Raw genomic sequence first — 19,998 nt, 5'->3', positions numbered from 1 at the left:
TGTTATGACATTTTAAAATTGTTTTTATTATTTATAAATTTTTAAAATTGTATTTCAGTATTTGTCGTGCTTTCTAAAGCCACTAAACATGATATAATAGAGTTTACCAATTCATAGAAAAAGTTATAACCCAGAGGAAAAACCTAGTCACCATGTCCCTCACAATGCAACAAATCATCTCGGATGCAGAAAGACTGGCCAGTCGTCTAAAAGAACAAGATGCAGTGGCCGATTCTCTACTGACCGAAACCCACGCAATCAACAAAAGAATCGACGCTATGAAACAATTTCAGGAGGAAGTGGATCATTTGAATGAGGTGGCCAACCAGAAACCCCATTCCCAGTTGATTGCCAACATCCAAAAGGAGAACAGGCATTTGAGGGAAATCCAGCAAGAGAATCGAGAACTGAGATCCGCTTTAGAAGACTACCACTTCACCTTAGAGCATATTATGTCCAAATACCGGGAGCACACTCAAGAGCAAATTTACCAATCCAGAATCAACCTAAAAGTGCTGGCTTTGACAAACTACGAGGAGATTATTCAGAAACAGGCTGATAAAATCGATGAAATGGCTGCTGTTATGAGAAAAGCTGCCGCTATGGAGGAGGATAAAGGCCTGCAAGTTGAGGAAGTGTTGGCACAGTTAAAAGTAGAAAATCAGGTAACTAATACTATAGTTAATGCATAGTTATGACTTCAGTTGAAGCATTTTAGGGATTAAAGGAACTTCTACACATTTCTAATGTAGCAATTAGTCCTGAACCACTACAACCGCAGCTTAAAAAATTAGATTCCCACTTTTTGTTTTAAGTTTATTGTGTAATTTCACTTGTTGTGTGTATTAATCCATGTATGGTTCAAAGATAACTTTTATTTAAAATAAATACAAAAAAATTTTTACTTATTTAATCAGTTCTACATTCTGGATGAAGTGTACTCCACAGGAAACTTGAAGGAATGCGAGCCACTGGCGAAAATATTTGGCAAAAGCCCTGCATTAGGAATGATATTCCAGGACAAGCTTAATGTAATATTTTTATTTCCCCTGAAAATTTTAGGTTAAGTAACTGGGGGAGGGAAAAAGCAAAAACATACTTTAAACCATTCCCATCATCCCAAAAGTAGTATTTGGTGTTCATGTTTTTGAAATCCAACACAGCATTTTCACCTCTTAAAATTATTTTGTCCCACAGTACAACCTAAAATAAATCCAATATTTCCTGGGTGTTTTTGTAATTTTTGGGTTAAAAAAACCTGGTTTAGCACGTTATTAGGGGTGACATATTCCGCGGTCAGGTACAGAAACAACTGTTTTACATTCCAGTTGAACAGTGGCGTTAAATCGGTTTTCAGGTCGAAAGTGAGAAAGCCCAGGTCGTTTCGTTCCCTTGAGGCGCTGTAGTCGGGCACATTTTTGCTAAAAAATTGTCGATAAAACCCCAAACTTAGGGGAGAGTGGAACTTACACTAGGACTTTCACAGTTTTAATGTCCGCTTGCGTGGAGTAGTTTAGGAACACGGTGGATATGAAGCAGCAAAACGTTAAAAACGCCAACACGCTAAGGGCGTACGCTAAAATTGAGTTGCCCCGTTGCAATACCGAATGCATTTTATTGGGAAAAACCGGGCTAAAGTGGGAAATATACACAATATGGGGACACGTCAGGGAATACTCAAGCTCTGTGTACCAGAAAAGTTTGGTTATGTTAGTGACAGTGACAGGCAGTGTTGCCAAGTCAGAATATTTAATGCGGTAGAATAATCACAGATTTTTCATTAATAATTGTTTTTTTAAATTTCGACATTAGTGAGAGATATCACGTGGTCACGTGACCATTGTCAAAAATCATAAATCTCAAAAAACACTCTTTATATCGAATAGTGAATAGAAAATCGTCTTGTTTCGAAAACCGTGTTCAAAATGTAATTCTTGCAAAGTTTAGTAAAATTTTGATAATTCTGACAAAAGTGACATGACATCACGTGGTTTTAGAGAATAATTTGGAGCAAGAAAATGACGATGATGTAGTTTATATACAAAAAAATAGGTGAAAGGGAAAAACAACTACAAAAACGGCAGACTTGGCAACATTGGTGACGGGGTTGCATCAGCTGTCACTCACTCGGTTTTATGTCAATGCAGTGTTGCCACTAGTTTGTTTCCGGAGTAGAGAAGAAGAGTTGAGGTTGGTTTGTATTGTGAGGTTATGTGATTACGTTTTGGTTTAATAAAATTTAGTAATTTGCTTTATAGGGTAATAAATGGCTGGTTTAGACGTTAATTACTTGGATGCCGTGCGGGACCTCCTCTACAACAAAAAACCCAAACCCCAGGAAGCTGTGAAGAAACGGAAAAAATCAGACTTGGAGCCGAGTGGCTCAGGGGGGCCCAGTGGAGCCCCAACCAGCAAGCTTTCTTTGCAGGCGAGCCCCTTAAATACAGAAGACAGTGCCGAGTTGGAAACAAAACCAAAAAAACACAAAGAGTTGCAAAAACATGATGAATCAATGTTTCAAGAGCGGGAGCGGGTCAAATTCAAAATAAAGAAGAAAGAGAAGGTAAGTGCAGCGCAAGTACACCAGAGAAACTTAAAAAAGTCCCCAGACAAGCAACAAAATGGCGGCAACACCTCCTGGGCTACTGAAACACTGCAAAACCCCGTAAAACCACAAAAAAAATCACCAGAGCACGACTTTTACGACGATCACAGCGTTACCGTTAAAGGTTTGAGTTTTACTAAGTTGTGCAGCCCTTTTCGCAGCCCTAAACTGTTAAACACCAACTTTGTTATACCTAAAAAACACCTGATTAGATCACCAGAAGCTACTAAAGAGTTAACTCCAGTCACACCAGTAAATGACAGTGCTAGAAAGGAAAATGGAGTGAAAAAAGTTGTTTTGCCAGACAATACAATCATTACAATCATTGATTTTAATGAAACAGTTTATTTCAATGGTGCCAGTGTAGTCAGGGTGTTGTGGGGGGAAATTGAGGTGTTGGGGGCTGTTATCAATGCAAACCAGGGCGAAAAAGCAGTTTACTCCCCCCGAGGGTCTTCACTGCTCTATCTCAAAAACACCAGGAAACTCCCTGGGGAAACTACAAGGAAGTTGCAGCAATTACTCCCCCTGCTGAAAGAAGACATAACCTTCCAGGAGTGTTGTGCGGTAGTGCAGTTGAAACAGCTTATCAACAATCACTCGGTGGATTTCCTACAGAGGCACATTTCCCAGAAAATTTTCCCAGACAAAATGTGTGATTTTGAACTTTCGGGGGCTTTCAGTCTAATCAAAGACACGTCCGAGTGGCGGGGGGTTGTCAAGACTATGGGAGGTGACAGTAGGGTGGCAATTTGCGGGGGAAAAGGTGTGGGAAAGAGCACTTTGCTCCGATACTGCATCAACAGCTTGTTGGGGCGGTTCGAGAAGGTGGTTGTGGTGGATTTGGATCCGGGCCAATCAGAATTCTTCCCTCCCGGCTGTCTGTCAATCACCACAGTCACTGAGATGGTTTTAGGACCAAATTACACTCATTTACAAACTCCTGACTGGTAAGTTTGTGTTTTTTGTGACTAATTTACAGGATTTTTCCTTGCAGTGCGGTGCTTTCGCACATTAATATGGCGCACGATGTGCGCAAGTATTTAAACGCTGTGAAATACCTGTTAAACCGTCTCACTGCAACAGCGTTGCCGGTTTTAATTAACTTTCCCGGTTTCACGCAAGGTTTGGGGTTGGATATGAGCGTTAAAGCGTTAAAATGGTGCCAACCAAACAGGGTGATTGAAATCAAAAGCAAAAACCCCCAAAAGAACTACGTCATCGATTTGAAAAGCAAAAACGTCAATCCAATTGGAATGTTTGGGGAAAATGAGGAAATCGCAGTCAGTTACGCGTACACCAAGTTGGACAGTCTGGCCGAAAAGGGCGGCGCATGGTCTCTGGAAGCTAGACAAGCTAGAGAATTTTCTGTTTTGAGTTATTTCGGCCGAATGACTTCCCAGACTGTACGGCATTTGACTAGTTGCCAAATTGCCATGATTAAGTGCGTGTATTTTATGGTTTTGCTGAATAGAATTACGTTTAATTTGTTAAATTTCAGCATTAATATCTCGGCCTTAAACTTTGTCAATCACGACGGAAATACCATTTCGCCGCTCGTTGTAAACGCCAATGTGGTGGCTTTGTGCCAGCCAGAGCCAACTGGGTTGTACATTTGCCACGGTTTCGGTAAGAAAATGAAAAACCAAAGGGGGGAATGGCGAAAGTTGAAATGTTTTTTTGAACACCCTGTATATGCTTTGACAGATACGTCAAAATGACAGATTTGTAGAGCAGATTTCGAGCTTCCTAAAAATGTCAAAAAATCAGGTGGTCACGGTACAAATAACGCCGCTAGAGGGCGTCAAAGTTGCTCAAACATTATTTGGAAATATCTCAACTTGAACAGGTTTCCGCACCGCTTCAACCGACTATAACTCGGTTATTTTGACAGATACGTCAAAATGACAGATAAACAGTTTTGTAGAGCAGATTTCGAGCTTTCCAAAAACGTCAAAAAATCAGGTGGTAACGGAAAAATGGCGGAAATTACATCACTTTTGACATTGTCTTCAAACGCCATTTTGAAAGGTCCAAAATTGACAGTTTCAAAAACAAAATAGCGGATATTACGTCACTCTAAATTTTAATAACAGAACGCCATTTTGACCAGCCAAAATTTGACAGTAACAAAAACAAAATGGCGGACGTCCAGATTACGTAAAAGGACGTCATTTTGACACTTTTCACTTTAACAGTCCGTAATTCTGTTAATTTGACAGATACGTCAAAATGACAAATAAACAGTTTTGTAGAGCAGATTTCGAGCTTTCTAAAAATGTCAAAAAAACAGGTGGTAACGGTACAAATAACGCCGCTAGGGGGCGTCAAAGTTGCTCAAACATTTTTAGTACAAATCTTCAAATTGCACAATCTGGCAACAGTGTACATTCACTTATACAGTGAAATCATGGAATTTGTCTTTAAATCTAGTCGGCATTGAAATCAGCTGTGCTTACGTCATCATCAGTGATTAATTATTATTCATACAATTGAGAAATTTAATGGGGCCCTACTCGTTTCGCAGAAAATCCCAAATAACTCGCTTGTTTGAAAAATTCTGTATAAATACACCGTATAACAAAAGAAAGGTAACAAATGGGGCTATCACGTGACGTTGAGAGGGCGTCGCCAAGTGGCACCGTTTGGTCGCTAGGGGGCGTCAAATTTGATAAAATTGGGTGACCAGTTTTTCTTCAATAACTCGAAAACTGAAATCAATTTGGCAACGCGGCTTTCACTGGTCGAAAGAGCATTAAATTTGACACATTTTCCCTAATTTGGACCACCCTGTAACTTTTACCATTTCGTAGATATTACAGGGGACTACAACAGTCAGTGATTTTAAATGGGACACCCTGTATAATTTGTCGATAAAATGTACGATTTGGCATCAACAAAGCGAAAATTTCGCACACAAGAATTGTCACTTTGGCAACACTGTAGAAAAGCGACTTGGTCTGGTTTTACAAAAATGACCGATTTGACAACGTTGCATACAATCAAAACAGTCAATTACACGTCACAACTGTCAAAAAGCCACCCATGAAACTATAAAATGCAATTAATGTGAATTGTAACTGGTTTGTCACTTTATAGGTTTATGGAGAGGATTTTGACAGTTTTTCTGTACCAATAGAGGTATACAGTTAAAAAAAAGTCAATTTGATTGAACAAAATCCAATATGGCCGCGGTTAGAGGGTTAAAAAGCAAAAGTAGTCAATATTACTGCTTTAATCTGCAAAGCGTACTTTTGACGCCCTCTAGCGGCCAAACCGTCAAAGTTACAAGGTCACGTGATCACATTTTTAGAAACCTCACACTCTGGACTATCTTTTACCTTCTTTGACATTTTGACGTAAGTCGTCAAATAACCGAGTTATTTACGGTTAAAGAAAAAAAGTAGTCCAAGCCACTCCTTTAGGCTGTAAAGGAGATTTTTGACGCCCTCTAGCGGCCAAACCGTCAAAGTTACAAGGTCACGTGACCACATTTTTAGAAACCGCACAGTCTGGACAATCTTTTATCTTCCTTGACATTTTGACGTAAATTGACAAATAACCGAGTTGTTTGGATTTAAACAACAAAGCGCATAAAAAATTAATGAGAAAAACATAAATGAACTTTACTTGGGTTTGGGCAATTTGACAGCGTGATCGCCATTTTGTTTTTTGACAGTTGACACTTTATTGACAGGCAGGCGCTTAAAAACAGGTCAAACGTCACAACTGTCAAAAAAAAAACAACTTCTGGCAGCTTTTTGATGATTTTAAAAGTTTCTAGAGGCTTCTGGTAATAAAAATGGCTGCCAGAGGCGTCTGGCAGCTTTTTGACAGTAACTCGGCGATTTTGACAGTTACAGGGTGGTTCGACCACTCAAAAGAACCGTCTTAAATTGCTCTTTCCAGTGAGGTTAACGAAAAAATTCCGAAAAAATTATTGCATACAGGGTGACCAAAAATAGTGACCCCCTAATGTTTTCGGGCACGCCTTGTATACTGGCACTTATATTGCGGGTTAAACGTTACGTAGTTTGATTTATCGGTCCATTAAGAACATTTTTGATCTCTTTCATTTTTCTTGTAACTTTAACCGTTTTTGAGATATTCGTACAAAACTGGTTCGATGCACTTTTTACACAAAATTACTATTTCAACTTGAACACCCGGTATCTCGGTTATTTTCGGGAGTTTAGGGTGGTTCAACCACTCAATAGAACAGTCTCGAAATGCTCTTTCTAGTGGTGAGTGTAAAAAAATTCTAACCCAAAAAATAGGTACAGGGTGTGGCAAAAACCGGGACCACTTGTGTTTAGATTAAATTTCCGTGCACTCTTCCAGAAAATCGTCCATAAGTCGCTTATTTGACCCACTCTGTATAAAACCACCGTACAACAAAACGAAGCTAATGAACGGGGCTGTCACGTGACGGTGAGCGGGCGTCGCCAAGTTGCCCCGTTTAGCCGCCAGAGGGCGTCAAAGGTCAACAAATCAAAAAATGTTTAGAATGACTTTTTGCAGGCCAGCTCGTTATTCCCTCCTGGGTTTTCGAGATCAAACGATAAATTTGCGGTGGCTTACCTTAAATTTGTTAGGTTTCGTACGCGGTTTGGACCTGGACAACAACACTTTGGTGCTGCTCACTCCGGAACCGTTTGAGCGCCTGAATTCGGTCACGCACCTGGTGCTCAGCTCGGTGACCGCGCCGCCGTCTTTGTTGATGCACGCCGATGGCGTGAAAGGGTGCGTTCCCTACGTCAGTTTTGGGACTTTAGTGGATTTGGGACAACTTACCAAACGGCCCTACTTACCACCGCGCAAATAACTCTTCTTTTCTCTTCTTTGTTACTTTATTTACATTTAAAGCGCTAAATAAATATTTGGTTAAAAATTGTACAAATTGTTTCTTTAAACCGTATTTTTGGCTTATTTTTTACACATTTGTACAGTTTAAAGCTGCTTATTGTTGCTTTTCCACTTACAACCTAAACACTCTTATTCGGAAGTTCGTTGAAATCAAACTGATGATGATGGAAGATCGGTTAAGACAGGCAATTGTTTTGCAGTGTTGTCACTCGTTGTTGAAATTCAGTATAGACTGGGAATCCAAAGTGTCCCCGGTTAGAAGCACGTTATTGATTGGATTATTAACCAGTTCCTGATTGTGACTGAACGGGAAGAAACTGTTGACTTTTTTAATTAAATCCAGGTAGTCTTCCTTGTTTTTGTTGATTTTTCCCGAAATTTTACCGTTTTCCTCGCCGCTGTGGATCTGCAGGATTTCTTGCACCAAATATCTGCGCAAAAGTTCAAATTTGTGTAGTTAATTGCCACGATTGTAGGGAGAATTTAAAATTGACTCACCTGGTGTACAAATCGACTTGTGGTCGGCCACCTTTAGGAATTTCCAGGTCGGACAACCAGCGGAAATAACATTGGCCCCACACTTCCAAATTGGACAAACCGGTGCTGGGTCGTAGGGGTTCCTTGAAACCGTCATCGTACAGGGGATTGTAGAAGAGGGCGATGTCTTTTTCGCCGAATTGTTCCCGCCAATCCCACACGCTCCGCAAAGTCAGCGGCACGTGCGCGTTACCGTTACCCTTTAAACACACGTCAACGTCAAGGCATCCACTGTGACGTCAGCTATCAAATATATAAGGCACAAGCGGACGTCGCCACAAAAGTTTGACGTTTTTTTTTTTTTGAAACTGACAGTTCAACGAGCTGTTTGTTTTCAACGTCAGGCATCCACTGTGACGTCAGCTATCAAATATACGACACAAGCGGGCGTCGCCAAAAAAGTTTGACGTTTTTTTTTTTTTTTGACACTGACAGTTTAACGAGCTGTTTGTTTATATTCAGTCAGAGATGTAAAAGCGGTAATTTTCGGGCCGGAAAATTTCGATTTTTGGACATTTACCGGAAAATGACTTCTTGATAGAGAAAATAACTGTCAAACTTGTCGTGTGTGGTTTAGAGTGTGATTTTTTTCACCTGTACTGTCACAGTCTGACCCACACTTAAATTAAGCTCGGCTTACAAAACGGGGGTAAGTGATTATAAAAGTACATTTTATTGATTTGATATTGGAACACCCTGTATAAACACACCGTATAACAAAAGAAAGCTAATGAACGGGGCTATCACGTGACGTTGAGCGAGCACGGTTAAGTTGTCCCGTTTAGACGCTAGAGGGCGTCAAATTTGATTCTTGTTTTTTGCTTAATATCTCAGGAACATTTCAGGTTAGAGGTCTGAAATTTGCACAAATGCACCTTGATGGGATGCAACTTTTACCTTCTATACACTTTTTTGGTACCACGCACCGTTTGACCTTGAAAAATTAAAAACTAGAATTGTCAAGAATTTTCATGTACTGATTTTTTTCAGAAAATTTTTTTTTTCAAAATTTACCTTAACTACATAAATACCTTCAGGTTAATAGTACAAAAATGACGTAAAGCGTCATTTGTCAAAATGTCAGTTTGCAAGGGTGCCACGCCCTAAAGTGTCAAAATTGACATAACTTCAAGGTCATCTCCGAAACGATGACAGTTAGAGCAAAACGGACGTCAGATTTGTATTCCCCAGGTTGAAATTAGTTAAAAAATCACTTTGATTAAGGAAAATCCAGAATGGTCGCCGTTAATATAGTAGGCCCAAAAAATCCCTAATTTAGATTGAATTTTCGTGCACTTTTCCAGAAAATTGTTCATAACTCGCTTATTTGAAACACCCTGTATAAAACCACCGTATAACAAAAGAAAGCTAATGAACGGGGCTGTCACGTGACGTTGAGCGGGCACGGTTAAGTTGTCCCGTTTAGCCGCTAGAGGGCGTGAAATTTGATTCTCGTTTTTTGCTTAATATCTCAGGAACGTTTAAGGTTAGAGGTCTGAAATTTTTACCACAAATACAACCTCGATGGGATGCAACTTTTGCCTTCTATACACTTTTTTGGTACCATGCACCGTTTGACCTTGAAAAATTAAAAACTAGAATTGTCAAGAATTTTCACATTTTGATTTTTTTTCAGAATTTTTTTTTCAAAATTAACCTCAACTACTTAAATACCTTCAGGTTAATAGTACAAAAATGACGCAAAGCGTCATTTGTCAAAATGTCTTTTTGCAAGGGTGCCACGCCCTAAAGTGTCAAAATTGACATAACTTCAAGGTCATCTCCGAAACGATGACAGTTAGAGCAAAACGGACGTCAGATTTGTATTCCCCAGGTTGAAATTAGTTAAAAAAATCACTCTGATTAAGGAAAATCCAAAATGGTGGCCGTTAGTATAGTAGGCCCAAAAAATCCTTAATTTAGATTAAATTTTCGTGCATTTTTCCAGAAAATTGTCCATAACTCGCTTATTTGAAACACCCTGTATAAACACACCGTATAACAAAAGAAAGCTAATGAACGGGGCTATCACGTGACGTTGAGCGGGCACGGCTAAGTTGCCCCGTTTAGCCGCTAGAGGGCGTGAAAGTTGATTCTCGTTTTTTGCTTAATATCTCAGGAACGTTTAAGGTTAGAGGTCTGAAATTTTTACCAAAAATGCAACCTCGATGGGATGCAACTTTTACCTTCTATACACTTTTTTGGTACCACGCGCCGTTTGACCTTGAAAAATTAAAAACTAGAATTGTCAAGAATTTTTACGTCCTGATTTTTTTTTTCAAAATTAACCTCAACTACTTAAATACCTTCAGGTTAATAGTACAAAAATGACGTAAAGCGTCATTTGTCAAAATGTCATTTTGCAAGGGTGCCACGCCCTAAAGTGTCAAAATTGACATAACTTCAAGGTCATCTCCGAAACGATGACAGTTAGAGCAAAACGGACGTCAGATTTGTATTCCCCAGGTTGAAATTAGTTAAAAAATCACTTTGATTAAAGAAAATCCAAAATGGTCGCCGTTAGTATAGTAAGCCCAGAAAATCCCTAATTTAGATTAAATTTTCGTGCATTTTTCCAGAAAATTGTCCATAACTCGCTTATTTGAAACACCCTGTATAAACACACCGTATAACAAAAGAAAGCTAATGAACGGGGCTATCACGTGACGTTGAGCGGACACGGTTAAGTTGTCCCGTTTAGCCGCTAGAGGGCGTGAAATTTGACTTTCGTTTTTTGCTCAATATCTCGGGAAGGTTTCAGGTTAGAGGTCTAAAATTTTTTCCACAAATACAACCTCGATGGGATGCAACTTTTGCCTTCTATACACTTTTTTGGTACCACGCACCGTTTGACCTTGAAAAATTAAAAACTAGAATTGTCAAGAATTTTCAAATGAAAATTTTTGATTTTCAAAATTAACCTCAACTGCCTAAATACTTAAAAGTTAATAGCACAAAAATGTAAAAAACTAATTATTTTTGAATTTTCCAAAAAATTTCCATAAATTTTGTTTTTACTGAATTTAGTGCTTTGAAATAAAATGTTTACATGGCCTGCTTGAGTTACACGTCATTTTTGATTACACGACGTTGCCACATTTCCGCTATTTTAAGCGTTTCTACGTCCCCATTCAAAATGGAAAAAACTGCACGCAAACCGACAAATTTAAAGCTTCTCACCCAAAAAAAAATCACCGGAAAACTTACCGTAGTGGCCATGAATCGCTGATGATGACAATTGAACAGAAACGTGTCAAAAATGGAGGTAAACGCCGAGTCCCACAAAGTGGTGAGGTACGTTTCGCTGATTTCAAAGGCGGTGGGGCACTGTTGCAATAACTGCCACACGCAGTCCAGAAACAGCAAAAAGACGGGCGACTGCTCCACTTCCTGTTTTTGACATTTGACATTTGACAGTTTGACGTGCGCTCGACTAGCGTCGCTATAGCCCACCCTACCTTACTTAAAACGTGTCCCAGCCGGTTGGCGAAAGGGTGTCCCATGGCCACCCACTCTTTTTGCACCAAAGATTGAAAACCAAATTTGGTGCGAAAGTACGGATCCAGTATGATTTGAGTCAAACTGGACACTAAACAATTCAAATCTTGTCCGTTCCCTAAAAACCAATAAAATCACTGAAAAACCACTCAAATCGCAGTGTAATTCAACCTTCTTGCAGAACCACCGTTCGATTCGTCCTGGTAATCACATCAGCGGCTTCCCTAGCCTTGGACAAACACGCGGACACGTGACTCATCCATTTGGTGGCGTCCAGCAGGCCGTAGAACTTAAAATCCTGATTTTTGAACGTTCTGGGACTGTCCGGCGTGCACAAATCTTTCAGTTTCAGGTAACTCGAGTGGATTTCTTTGGGACTGGGACTGGTCAGGTCGATTATGTGGGGCGCTTGCTTGTCCGGATGATTACCGCGGATGTGTTCCAGTAATTTGTTTTCCTCAGTACGATCGGTGATTGTTGGTAGCAGTTCGGCCATTCTCACTAAAGCGGCACCGTTTCGCGTACCCCAAACCTACCGAAATGTTTATTTGCCGCTTTTAAGACCGATTTGATTGACCGACTGACTGTCCTTTCAAACTGTGTTTATGGCAGATCAAATTTCAACACGGTTTTTCTTCCTGACTGTACCTAATTTTATAATGTTTTTTAAGGTCATTGGATAGGAAATTTAATGAGGATTCCAAAAATGTGCTTAAAACTGTTATTTTCTCACTCCAAGTGGGTTTTACAGGTGATTTTTTCCCTGACTGTCCCATCAAATTGTGTTTCTGGTAGTTCAAACTTTGACACCGCTTTTCTCCCTGACTGTACCAAATTTTGTAGTGTTTTTTTAGGTTATTGGATAGGAAATTCAATGAGGATTCCAAAAATGTGCCTAAAACTGTAATTTTCGTACTCTAAGTGGGGTTGACAAGTATTTTTATCCCTGACTGTCCTTTCAAACTGTGTTTCTCTCAATTCAAACTTTGACACCACTTTTCTCCCCGACTGTACTAAGTTTTGTAGTGTTTTTTTAGGTTATTTGATAGGAAATTTAATGAGGATTCCAAAAATGTGCTTAAAACTGTCATTTTCTCACTCCAAGTGGGTTTTACAAGTGATTTTGTCCTTGACTGTCCTTTCAAACTGTGTTTCTGTCAGTTCAAACTTTGACACCGCTTTTCTCCCTGACTGTACCAAATTTTGTAAAGTTTTTTTAGGTTATTGGATAGGAAATTTAATGAGGATTCCAAAAATCTGCTTAAAATTGCCATTTTCTAACTCCAAGTGGGTTGTACAGGCAATTTTCCCCTGACTGTCCTTTCAAACTGTGTTTATGGCAGATCAAATGACTTACCAAGGTAATTATGACAGTAGGAAAGCTTCAAGACGTTTGAAACGTCAAATTTTGACAATTCAACCAGAGTAAACATTTTGAACGACAATTTTGACATTCTTAAGACAACAAGACAGTTACTAAACTTACCAGGACAATTATGGCAATTTGAAGACTGTAAAGTAGTTTCAAGACAGTAACAAAGCTTAGAATTTGAAATTTGACATTCTCAAGACACTTGAAACGTCAAATTTTGACAAATCAACCAGAGAACGTCAATTTTGACATTTTTAAGACAACAAGACAGAGTGACCCAATATATCAATTTAAAGCCGTTGAAATTGTCTTTTGACCACCCTGTATAGTGACTATAGTAAAAAGTCAAATAAATGAGCTATTTAATGATACAGAGTGGACTAAATTTGACAGTTTAACAGCCCAAATATTCAACTTTTAAGACAGTTACAGAGTGACCCAATATATTAATTTGTAGCCCTTGAAATTGTCTTTTGACCACCCTGTATAGTGACTATAGTAAAAAGTCAAATAACTGAGCTATTTAAGGATACAGAGTGGACTAAATTTGACAGTTTAACAGTCCAAATATTCAACTTTTAAGACAGTTACAGAGTGACCCAATATATCAATTTGAAGCTCTTGAAATTGTTTTTTAACCACCCTGTATAGTGACTATAGTAAAAAGTCAAATAACTCAGCTATTTAATGATACAGAGTGGACTAAATTTGACAGTTTAACAGCCCAAATATTCAACTTTTAAGACAGTTACAGAGTGACCCAATATATCAATTTGTAGCCCTTGAAATCGTCTTTTGACCACCCTGTATAGTGACTATAGTAAAAAGTCAAATAACTGAGCTATTTAAGGATACAGAGTGGACTAAATTTGACAGTTTAACAGCCCAAATATTCAACTTTTAAGACAGTTACAGAGTGACCCAATATATCAATTTGAAGCTCTTGAAATTGTTTTTTAACCACCCTGTATAGTGACTATAGTAAAAAGTCAAATAACTGAGCTAATTAATGATACAGAGTGGACTAAATTTGACAGTTTAACAGCCCAAATATTCAACTTTTAAGACAGTTACAGAGTGACCCAATATATCAATTTAAAGCTCTTGAAATTGTCTTTTGACCACCCTGTATAGTGACTATAGTAAAAAGTCGAATAACTGCTATTTAATGATACAGAGTGGACTAAATTTGACAGTTTAACAGCCCAAATATTCAACTTTTAAGACAGTTACAGAGTGACCCAATATATCAATTTGTAGCCCTTGAAATCGTCTTTTGACCACCCTGTATAGTGACTAGAGTAATAATTCAAATAACTGAGCTATTTAATGGTACAGAGTGGACTAAATTTGACAGTTTAACAGCCCAAATATTCAACTGTTAAGACAGTTACAGAGTGACCCAATATATCAATTTAAAGCTCTTGAAATTGTCTTTTGACCACCCTGTATAGTGACTATAGTAAAAAGTCAAATAACTGAGCTATTTAAGGATACAGAGTGGACTAAATTTGACAGTTTAACAGCCCAAATATTCAACTTTTAAGACAGTTACAGAGTGACCCAATATATCAATTTGTAGCCCTTGAAATCGTCTTTTGACCACCCTGTATAGTGACTATAGTAAAAAGTCAAATAACTGAGCTATTTAAGGATACAGAGTGGACTAAATTTGACAGTTTAACAGCCCAAATATTCAACTCTTAAGACAGTTACAGAGTGACCCAATATATCAATTTGTAGCCCTTGAAATCGTCTTTTGACCACCCTGTATAGTGACTATAGTAAAAAGTCAAATAACTGAGCTATTTAAGGATACAGAGTGGACTAAATTTGACAGTTTAACAGCCCAAATATTCAACTTTTAAGACAGTTACAGAGTGACCCAATATATCAATTTGTAGCCCTTGAAATCGTCTTTTGACCACCCTGTATAGTGACTAGAGTAATAAGTCAAATAACTGAGCTATTTAATGGTACAGAGTGGACTAAATTTGACAGTTTAACAGTCCAAATATTCAACTTTTAAGACAGTTACAGAGTTACCCAATATATCAATTTGAAGCTCTTGAAATTGTTTTTTAACCACCCTGTATAGTGACTATAGTAAAAAGTCAAATAACCGAGCTAATTAATGATACAGAGTGGACTACATTTGACAGTTTAACTGCCCAAATATTCAACTTTTAAGACAGTTACAGAGTGACCCAATATATCAATTTGAAGCTCTTGAAATTGTTTTTTAACCACCCTGTATAGTGACTATAGTAAAAAGTCAAATAAATGAGCTATTTAATGATACAGAGTGGACTAAATATTTTACAGTTTCACAACTATTAAGACAGTTACAGAGTGACCTAATATATCAATTTGTAGCCCTTGAAATTGTTTTTTAACCACCCTGTATAGTGACTATAGTAAAAAGTCGAATAACTGAGCTAATTAATGATACAGAGTGGACTAAATATTTTACAGTTTCACAACTATTAAGACAGTTACAGAGTGACCCAATATATCAATTTAAAGCCCTTGAAATAGTCTTTTATTTAAGCATCCTGTATACAGTCAAAATGGCTATGATTGGTAAAAAAAATTAGCTTTTCCCGACCAATCACAAACACTGCATTTATAGGACATAACAAACAAAACACTCACCCAAACTGGACAAAACCGGCACCTGAACTTTTCCACTGCCTCTGTGATTATAATGTCGGTGACCGACTGCGGAATGACCAGAGCCTCAATAAGCAACGGAGACACTTGATAGTTGTGGTTAACTTGACTTAACCTCCAACCGGGACAGCCCGTCCTAGTCAATTCCCTGTCCCAATCGTGTCTGTTCAAAAACAGCCTCACCTCCCTCATTAAGGCCGTGTTTATGTATGGTTCTCTGCGAGACAATCACTTTTGTACTAAAACCAAGTGGCCAAACACAACTTTTACCTGTATTCGTAAGCAAATAACAGCTGATGCCTTTTAGGGTAAGCATGGTGTAGTAAAGCATTTGCTATTGATTTACCACAGTCTTTATCACTTTCCTTAAAGCTAAACCCAAAATATCGCATATTCTGCAAACAAACTCGTTTAATGGGTTAAATAACAAAAGTGCCCCACTCACCTTACAAACTATTAACAACTCTTTAACTTTACTGCTAATACTTTGGCCTGGTATTAGTTTTTTTCTTGTTCTCTCCCCAAGCTGATAAATTGATTCAATGTTGGATAAACACACATCATTTACCTGAACAAGACTCAAAAAATTACACTTAAAACCACAATGCAAACAGTGCTCACCCCTAACAAGTAGTTCTGCTGGTAGCAATTAGCGAAACTTCTTTTACCGTCCTCCGCCGAAACGAAGGACATTTTAAAAGTGGTGACAGTCAGAACCCCCTTTACCATCACTTCATTGAAGGGTGTGTACATGAATACTTGGGCCCCTTCACACACCAGGGTCTCCCCTTAAAACCCAGTTGTATGGGTGCTTACAAATAAACTGACTGAAATCACTTACCATCTAACAGTTTGGTTTTCTGCGAGTCGTTCAAGTAGATATTCTAGGGAAAAAAACAGTTAATTTGCCTGAAAAGTCTTACTACTCCAAGCGTACTACCTCCAAATCTGGCTCGTCCAAATAGCTGGTGAAACCGGAATTTTCCTTTTTATCGTTCATTTCTGGAACGTAAACTGGATAAGGGTGACGATCATTTGCCAATCGTTGTAAATCCAAATTTTTTGGGGCTTAAAAACGGGATTTAAGAGAAAAATTGACAGTGCATGAATGTGAGGTTAAGTGCGTTTGACAGCACCGTACATAGTTGCCAAGTGTACTAAACTGGTACTTCTGCAACCATCAATACGCGTTAAATAAAACACACTCTATTAGGATTTTATTCGTATAATATAAACAAATATCAATTAAAACACAATTAATCAAGTGTCATAAGGCTCGTTACACCATATGGGAGAGCAATCCTGGTTTTTAACCGCCTGAAAAACCTCCTTAAGCTCTTCCGCACGTTTCTGGTAGTCCCCACTAAAATTACCCTTCAGTTACCAAAAAAAAAAACTTAAAAAAACCCACCGATCGGCAAAGTTATCCAGTAAATTTTTGACGTGTTTCTCCGAGTCCGGCATTTGACTGGCAGTGACTAGTAACTCGCAAAACACCTTCAATTCGCACCCATTTTCGTTCAGTTTATCGAAATATTTTAGGGACGAGAGCAGGTGATTGTGTAGTTGTTGTTTCGGGTTGTCTGTGGAACGATAACGGCTTGATTCCCTTGTTGGAAATTGTTTTAGTTAACGAGGAATTTACTAAATAGTTTTTCTAAACATACGTCATCCCCGTGTCATTGACATTGGTGACAGTTATGACAGTTGGAGTGAGGGCGCTGATCAACAACCCTATAGGAATGAACGTGGCCAGTAGTTTTAGGATTTTCTTCCAGGAACCACCCTGGGATTTCCCTACTGAATGTTGGTAGTACGGTCGTTCCATCATGTTGTACGTTTCCACTGTTTTGTCGTAGGGGTAGTACTTTTTTGGTACCTGCGGTAGTTTTGTTGCAATAATAATTATTCAAAAACCGTGTCTAGTAGTTTACTTCTACAAGCTTATTGAAGTTGAACTCCCTTCCTTGGGTTGGAGCAACTATTTCGTAGTAGTTTGGTGGGGGACTAGGGCTGTGGTCGCTTGGGACTGGAAATTTCACTCTAACACCCATAAAAACATTATACAATTTTTTTTGCTGTTGAAATTAGCACTTTTAAGTTTGCCCATCTCTAGTTAAGTTTAGGAGTACAAAATGTCTGTCTGTCTGTCAGTCAAGCTTGTTTTACAAGTTTGTTGTCATTTTTTTACATTTGTCACGTGACCGTTTAAGTGAATGAAGGTCTAGTATCACGTGACAACTGTCAATAATGTAAAAACTGTCATTTATGTCACTTGAAACCAGTAAATTGGACTACTTTTTATTTTTCTACTCAAATTCTAGCAAACGATTCTTTTCAAGTGGTTTTGTGGAAATGAAGTGTCTTTATAGGTCCATGGTGGTGAATTCTGACAGTTGACACTTTAAAGACACAATTAGAACCTTTCTGTAGGTCAAGAATGTTAAAAAAGGGACCATGAAACTGTAAAATGGAAGTAAATCATTTGAAACTCGTGCCATTCCATTTCGAGCTTGTTTTATACGTTTGTTGTCTTTTTTTTTCGTTTGTCACATGACCGTTTAAGTAAATGAAGTTCTAATATCACGTGACCACTGTCAATAATGTCAAAACTGTCATTTATGTCACTTGCAAGCAGTAAATTGGACTAGTTCTACACAAATTGTAGCAAACGGTCGTTTTCAAGTTGTTTTTGGTTGTTAAGTGTTTTTATAGGTTTATGGTACTTTTAATTTTGACAGTTGACATTTTTTTAAAGACCTCGATGGAGTTGATTTGAACAGTGTTGCCACATTTATCACACAGAGAAGTAGGTTTGAAACGTCACAACTGTGAACCTATAAAACCATATTTCCAGTTTGCAAGGCAGTTTTTTTAGTTTGATAGGTCGATGGAATGGATTTTGACAGTACTGCCACCTGTACCACATTCAGAACTAAGTTTTAAACGTCACAACTGTCAAAATCCCAACCATAAACCGACAAAATGCCATTTAATATCCTGGCTTTCTTTATCGTCGCTTTAAAGTTCAATTGAATGGAATTTGACAGATGGAAAACGTCAAAATGTTCAATGACATTTAGTGACTAGATTTACTCGGGAAGCTTTTGCCTACAGCTGACTAATTGATTATGACAGTTTAATGTCAAACTAGATGGTCAGATCAAAGTAAAGCAGCTAAAAACCAATTCATGGAGTTTTACACCTCTACAGCTTCCTGAAACTGATTTTGACAGTTGACACTGTACTGACAGACTCGAATAAGCTTCGAAAACAATCATGGAGGTCTAAAATAACACAGTTAAATTACTTTGAAATGGTCTGGCAGTACTTGAAGTGTGTTTTAGTACCTTTATTACTTGTGAAACCGATTTTGACAGTTTTGACAGTGACACTAATAATATTGGTTTGTTTTCAGGTTAATGCAAGTTCACTGTCGGGCCGCCAGTGGGCACTAAAACGACCCAGTTGTTTTAATTTTCTTTTGTTATTATTCTGTTTATCTGGTCTTCTTGGGTTTTTCTTGAATATAAAAAGGCCCCATTCGTTTTCACGCTTTCAAGCTTTTTCGACGTCACAATGACGTAATTTGACAGTTGGTCACATTGTGTTTTTGCCAAAATACGTCATCGTGACGTCCAAAACGCTCTGCTCGTTACAGTTTAAGTAAAAGTATCAGTCCTTTAAGTCCAATATTGCTAGATTACCTGGTACTCGGGTTCCAAGAATCCACAATCACTCTATCAGTGAACTTTCTCAGATCAGACTGACCAACTTCTGAGGGAATTCCAGCTGGAATGGTCTTAGCTTCAGGGTAAACTGGCCTAACTGGAACCTTATTAAACTCGTAATTGATCGGTCCAATTGGTGGGCTGGGTCTGAAATCCTTCATTACCCTAATAGGGCTGTTCTCCCTGATTTCTTTCCCTGGAGGAGCGTTGAATTGCACCAGATTCGCTGAATTCACCACAGCATTAGTAACTGAAAAGTTTCCACTAGAATTTCCGGGCATAAAAGCACCACCACCAACAGTAACATGATCGTTCTGTTCCTGTCCAGTTTCATTTTGTCCCAAGACACTTTCAAGGGTTATTAGAAGGGTTAAAGCGCTCGCGTAGGAGCCCCACATGGTTTAAAAACTTAAAATCACACTAAACCAAGTGCCAGACGGTCTTTTATTAACTTACAAACAATGCAATAGTTAGAAACAATCAAATTACGTACAAACAAGAGTTTCTCCCATTATTTTTGCTTGTCCAACTGTGTATATGCATGACACGCTCTGGAAGTTTAGATGATGGCTCGTAATATACAGGGTGGTGCGTATTTCTTGTAGAGCATGAACTTCTCTACAACTTTGCTTTAGTAAGTTTTTCAGATTGGCGGACAAATAACTGAGTTATGAAGGTTCATTGTGGAGTTACTCGGTTTTTGCTTTATAATTTCT

At 38.4% G+C, this 19,998-nt stretch overlaps 5 protein-coding genes across 7 annotated transcripts; 2 read left to right on the top strand and 3 right to left on the bottom strand.

Annotated features, from left to right (window-relative positions):
- The first annotated feature begins 7 nt into the window (after window positions 1-7).
- Window positions 8-909, top strand: LOC145736798 (FGFR1 oncogene partner 2 homolog). Of its 3 annotated transcripts, none has more exons than XM_081991221.1 (2): window positions 8-665; window positions 719-909. In XM_081991221.1, the coding sequence occupies exons 1-2, from the start codon at window positions 153-155 to the stop codon at window positions 812-814; spliced, it is 609 nt and encodes a 202-aa protein (XP_081847347.1). In that variant the 5' UTR covers window positions 8-152; the 3' UTR covers window positions 815-909. The 3 variants fall into 3 exon arrangements, with proteins under 3 accessions (XP_081847347.1, XP_081847349.1, XP_081847348.1); XM_081991223.1 differs by having other exon boundaries at window positions 711-909; XM_081991222.1 differs by having other exon boundaries at window positions 705-909.
- Spase22-23 (Signal peptidase complex subunit Spase22-23) lies at window positions 856-1,707 on the bottom strand. The gene is made up of 4 exons (XM_081991224.1): window positions 1,471-1,707; window positions 1,259-1,421; window positions 1,100-1,203; window positions 856-1,049 (listed from the first exon to the last, which is right to left on the bottom strand). Exons 1-4 carry the CDS (start codon window positions 1,611-1,613, stop codon window positions 920-922), a joined length of 540 nt encoding a protein of 179 aa, XP_081847350.1. The 5' UTR covers window positions 1,614-1,707; the 3' UTR covers window positions 856-919.
- A 502-nt stretch (window positions 1,708-2,209) lies between these two features.
- Window positions 2,210-7,505, top strand: LOC145736789 (polynucleotide 5'-hydroxyl-kinase Nol9). The gene is made up of 4 exons (XM_081991207.1): window positions 2,210-3,555; window positions 3,603-4,049; window positions 4,107-4,234; window positions 7,201-7,505. Exons 1-4 carry the CDS (start codon window positions 2,267-2,269, stop codon window positions 7,428-7,430), a joined length of 2,094 nt encoding a protein of 697 aa, XP_081847333.1. The 5' UTR covers window positions 2,210-2,266; the 3' UTR covers window positions 7,431-7,505.
- Window positions 7,434-16,693, bottom strand: LOC145736791 (myotubularin-related protein 10-A). Its single transcript, XM_081991212.1, has 11 exons — window positions 16,492-16,693; window positions 16,393-16,435; window positions 16,173-16,339; window positions 15,997-16,119; window positions 15,822-15,946; window positions 15,534-15,768; window positions 11,678-12,038; window positions 11,467-11,624; window positions 11,216-11,398; window positions 7,970-8,208; window positions 7,434-7,902 (listed from the first exon to the last, which is right to left on the bottom strand). The coding sequence occupies exons 1-11, from the start codon at window positions 16,549-16,551 to the stop codon at window positions 7,677-7,679; spliced, it is 1,920 nt and encodes a 639-aa protein (XP_081847338.1). The 5' UTR covers window positions 16,552-16,693; the 3' UTR covers window positions 7,434-7,676.
- A 68-nt stretch (window positions 16,694-16,761) lies between these two features.
- LOC145736777 (uncharacterized) lies at window positions 16,762-19,981 on the bottom strand. Its single transcript, XM_081991191.1, has 5 exons — window positions 19,259-19,981; window positions 17,486-17,594; window positions 17,219-17,430; window positions 16,963-17,160; window positions 16,762-16,914 (listed from the first exon to the last, which is right to left on the bottom strand). Exons 1-5 carry the CDS (start codon window positions 19,678-19,680, stop codon window positions 16,812-16,814), a joined length of 1,044 nt encoding a protein of 347 aa, XP_081847317.1. The 5' UTR covers window positions 19,681-19,981; the 3' UTR covers window positions 16,762-16,811.
- Window positions 19,982-19,998: the final 17 nt, after the last annotated feature.

This window comes from Ips typographus, linkage group LG12, assembly GCF_016097725.1.
Source record: "Ips typographus isolate SLU linkage group LG12, UJ_Ityp_2.0, whole genome shotgun sequence".
Lineage (NCBI taxonomy): Eukaryota > Metazoa > Arthropoda > Insecta > Coleoptera > Curculionidae > Ips > Ips typographus.
The sequence above is the reverse complement of the archived record's forward strand: the minus strand, read 5'-3'. Positions and strand labels throughout refer to the sequence as shown.

What these genes read in the sequence shown, in the direction of transcription:
- LOC145736798 (XM_081991221.1), top strand. Translation starts at nt 153, where the DNA reads ATGTCCCTCACAATGCAACAAATCATCTCGGATGCAGAAAGACTGGCC. An exon ending in AGTTAAAAGTAGAAAATCAG is followed by an intron (nt 666 to 718) that starts GTAACTAATACT and finishes GAAGCATTTTAG; the next exon opens with GGATTAAAGGAACTTCTACA.
- Spase22-23 (XM_081991224.1), bottom strand. Translation starts at nt 1,613, where the DNA reads ATGCATTCGGTATTGCAACGGGGCAACTCAATTTTAGCGTACGCCCTT. An exon ending in AAAACTGTGAAAGTCCTAGT is followed by an intron (nt 1,422 to 1,470) that starts GTAAGTTCCACT and finishes ACAATTTTTTAG; the next exon opens with CAAAAATGTGCCCGACTACA. An exon ending in GATGATGGGAATGGTTTAAA is followed by an intron (nt 1,050 to 1,099) that starts GTATGTTTTTGC and finishes TAAAATTTTCAG; the next exon opens with GGGAAATAAAAATATTACAT.
- LOC145736789 (XM_081991207.1), top strand. Translation starts at nt 2,267, where the DNA reads ATGGCTGGTTTAGACGTTAATTACTTGGATGCCGTGCGGGACCTCCTC. An exon ending in CATTTACAAACTCCTGACTG is followed by an intron (nt 3,556 to 3,602) that starts GTAAGTTTGTGT and finishes TTTTCCTTGCAG; the next exon opens with TGCGGTGCTTTCGCACATTA. An exon ending in GTACATTTGCCACGGTTTCG is followed by an intron (nt 4,235 to 7,200) that starts GTAAGAAAATGA and finishes TAAATTTGTTAG; the next exon opens with GTTTCGTACGCGGTTTGGAC.
- LOC145736791 (XM_081991212.1), bottom strand. Translation starts at nt 16,551, where the DNA reads ATGAACGATAAAAAGGAAAATTCCGGTTTCACCAGCTATTTGGACGAG. An exon ending in AGCAGAACTACTTGTTAGGG is followed by an intron (nt 16,120 to 16,172) that starts GTGAGCACTGTT and finishes AGTCTTGTTCAG; the next exon opens with GTAAATGATGTGTGTTTATC. An exon ending in CAAGTCGATTTGTACACCAG is followed by an intron (nt 7,903 to 7,969) that starts GTGAGTCAATTT and finishes ACTTTTGCGCAG; the next exon opens with ATATTTGGTGCAAGAAATCC.
- LOC145736777 (XM_081991191.1), bottom strand. Translation starts at nt 19,680, where the DNA reads ATGTGGGGCTCCTACGCGAGCGCTTTAACCCTTCTAATAACCCTTGAA. An exon ending in ACTTCAATAAGCTTGTAGAA is followed by an intron (nt 17,431 to 17,485) that starts GTAAACTACTAG and finishes AAACTACCGCAG; the next exon opens with GTACCAAAAAAGTACTACCC. An exon ending in CTGGATAACTTTGCCGATCG is followed by an intron (nt 16,915 to 16,962) that starts GTGGGTTTTTTT and finishes GGGTAATTTTAG; the next exon opens with TGGGGACTACCAGAAACGTG.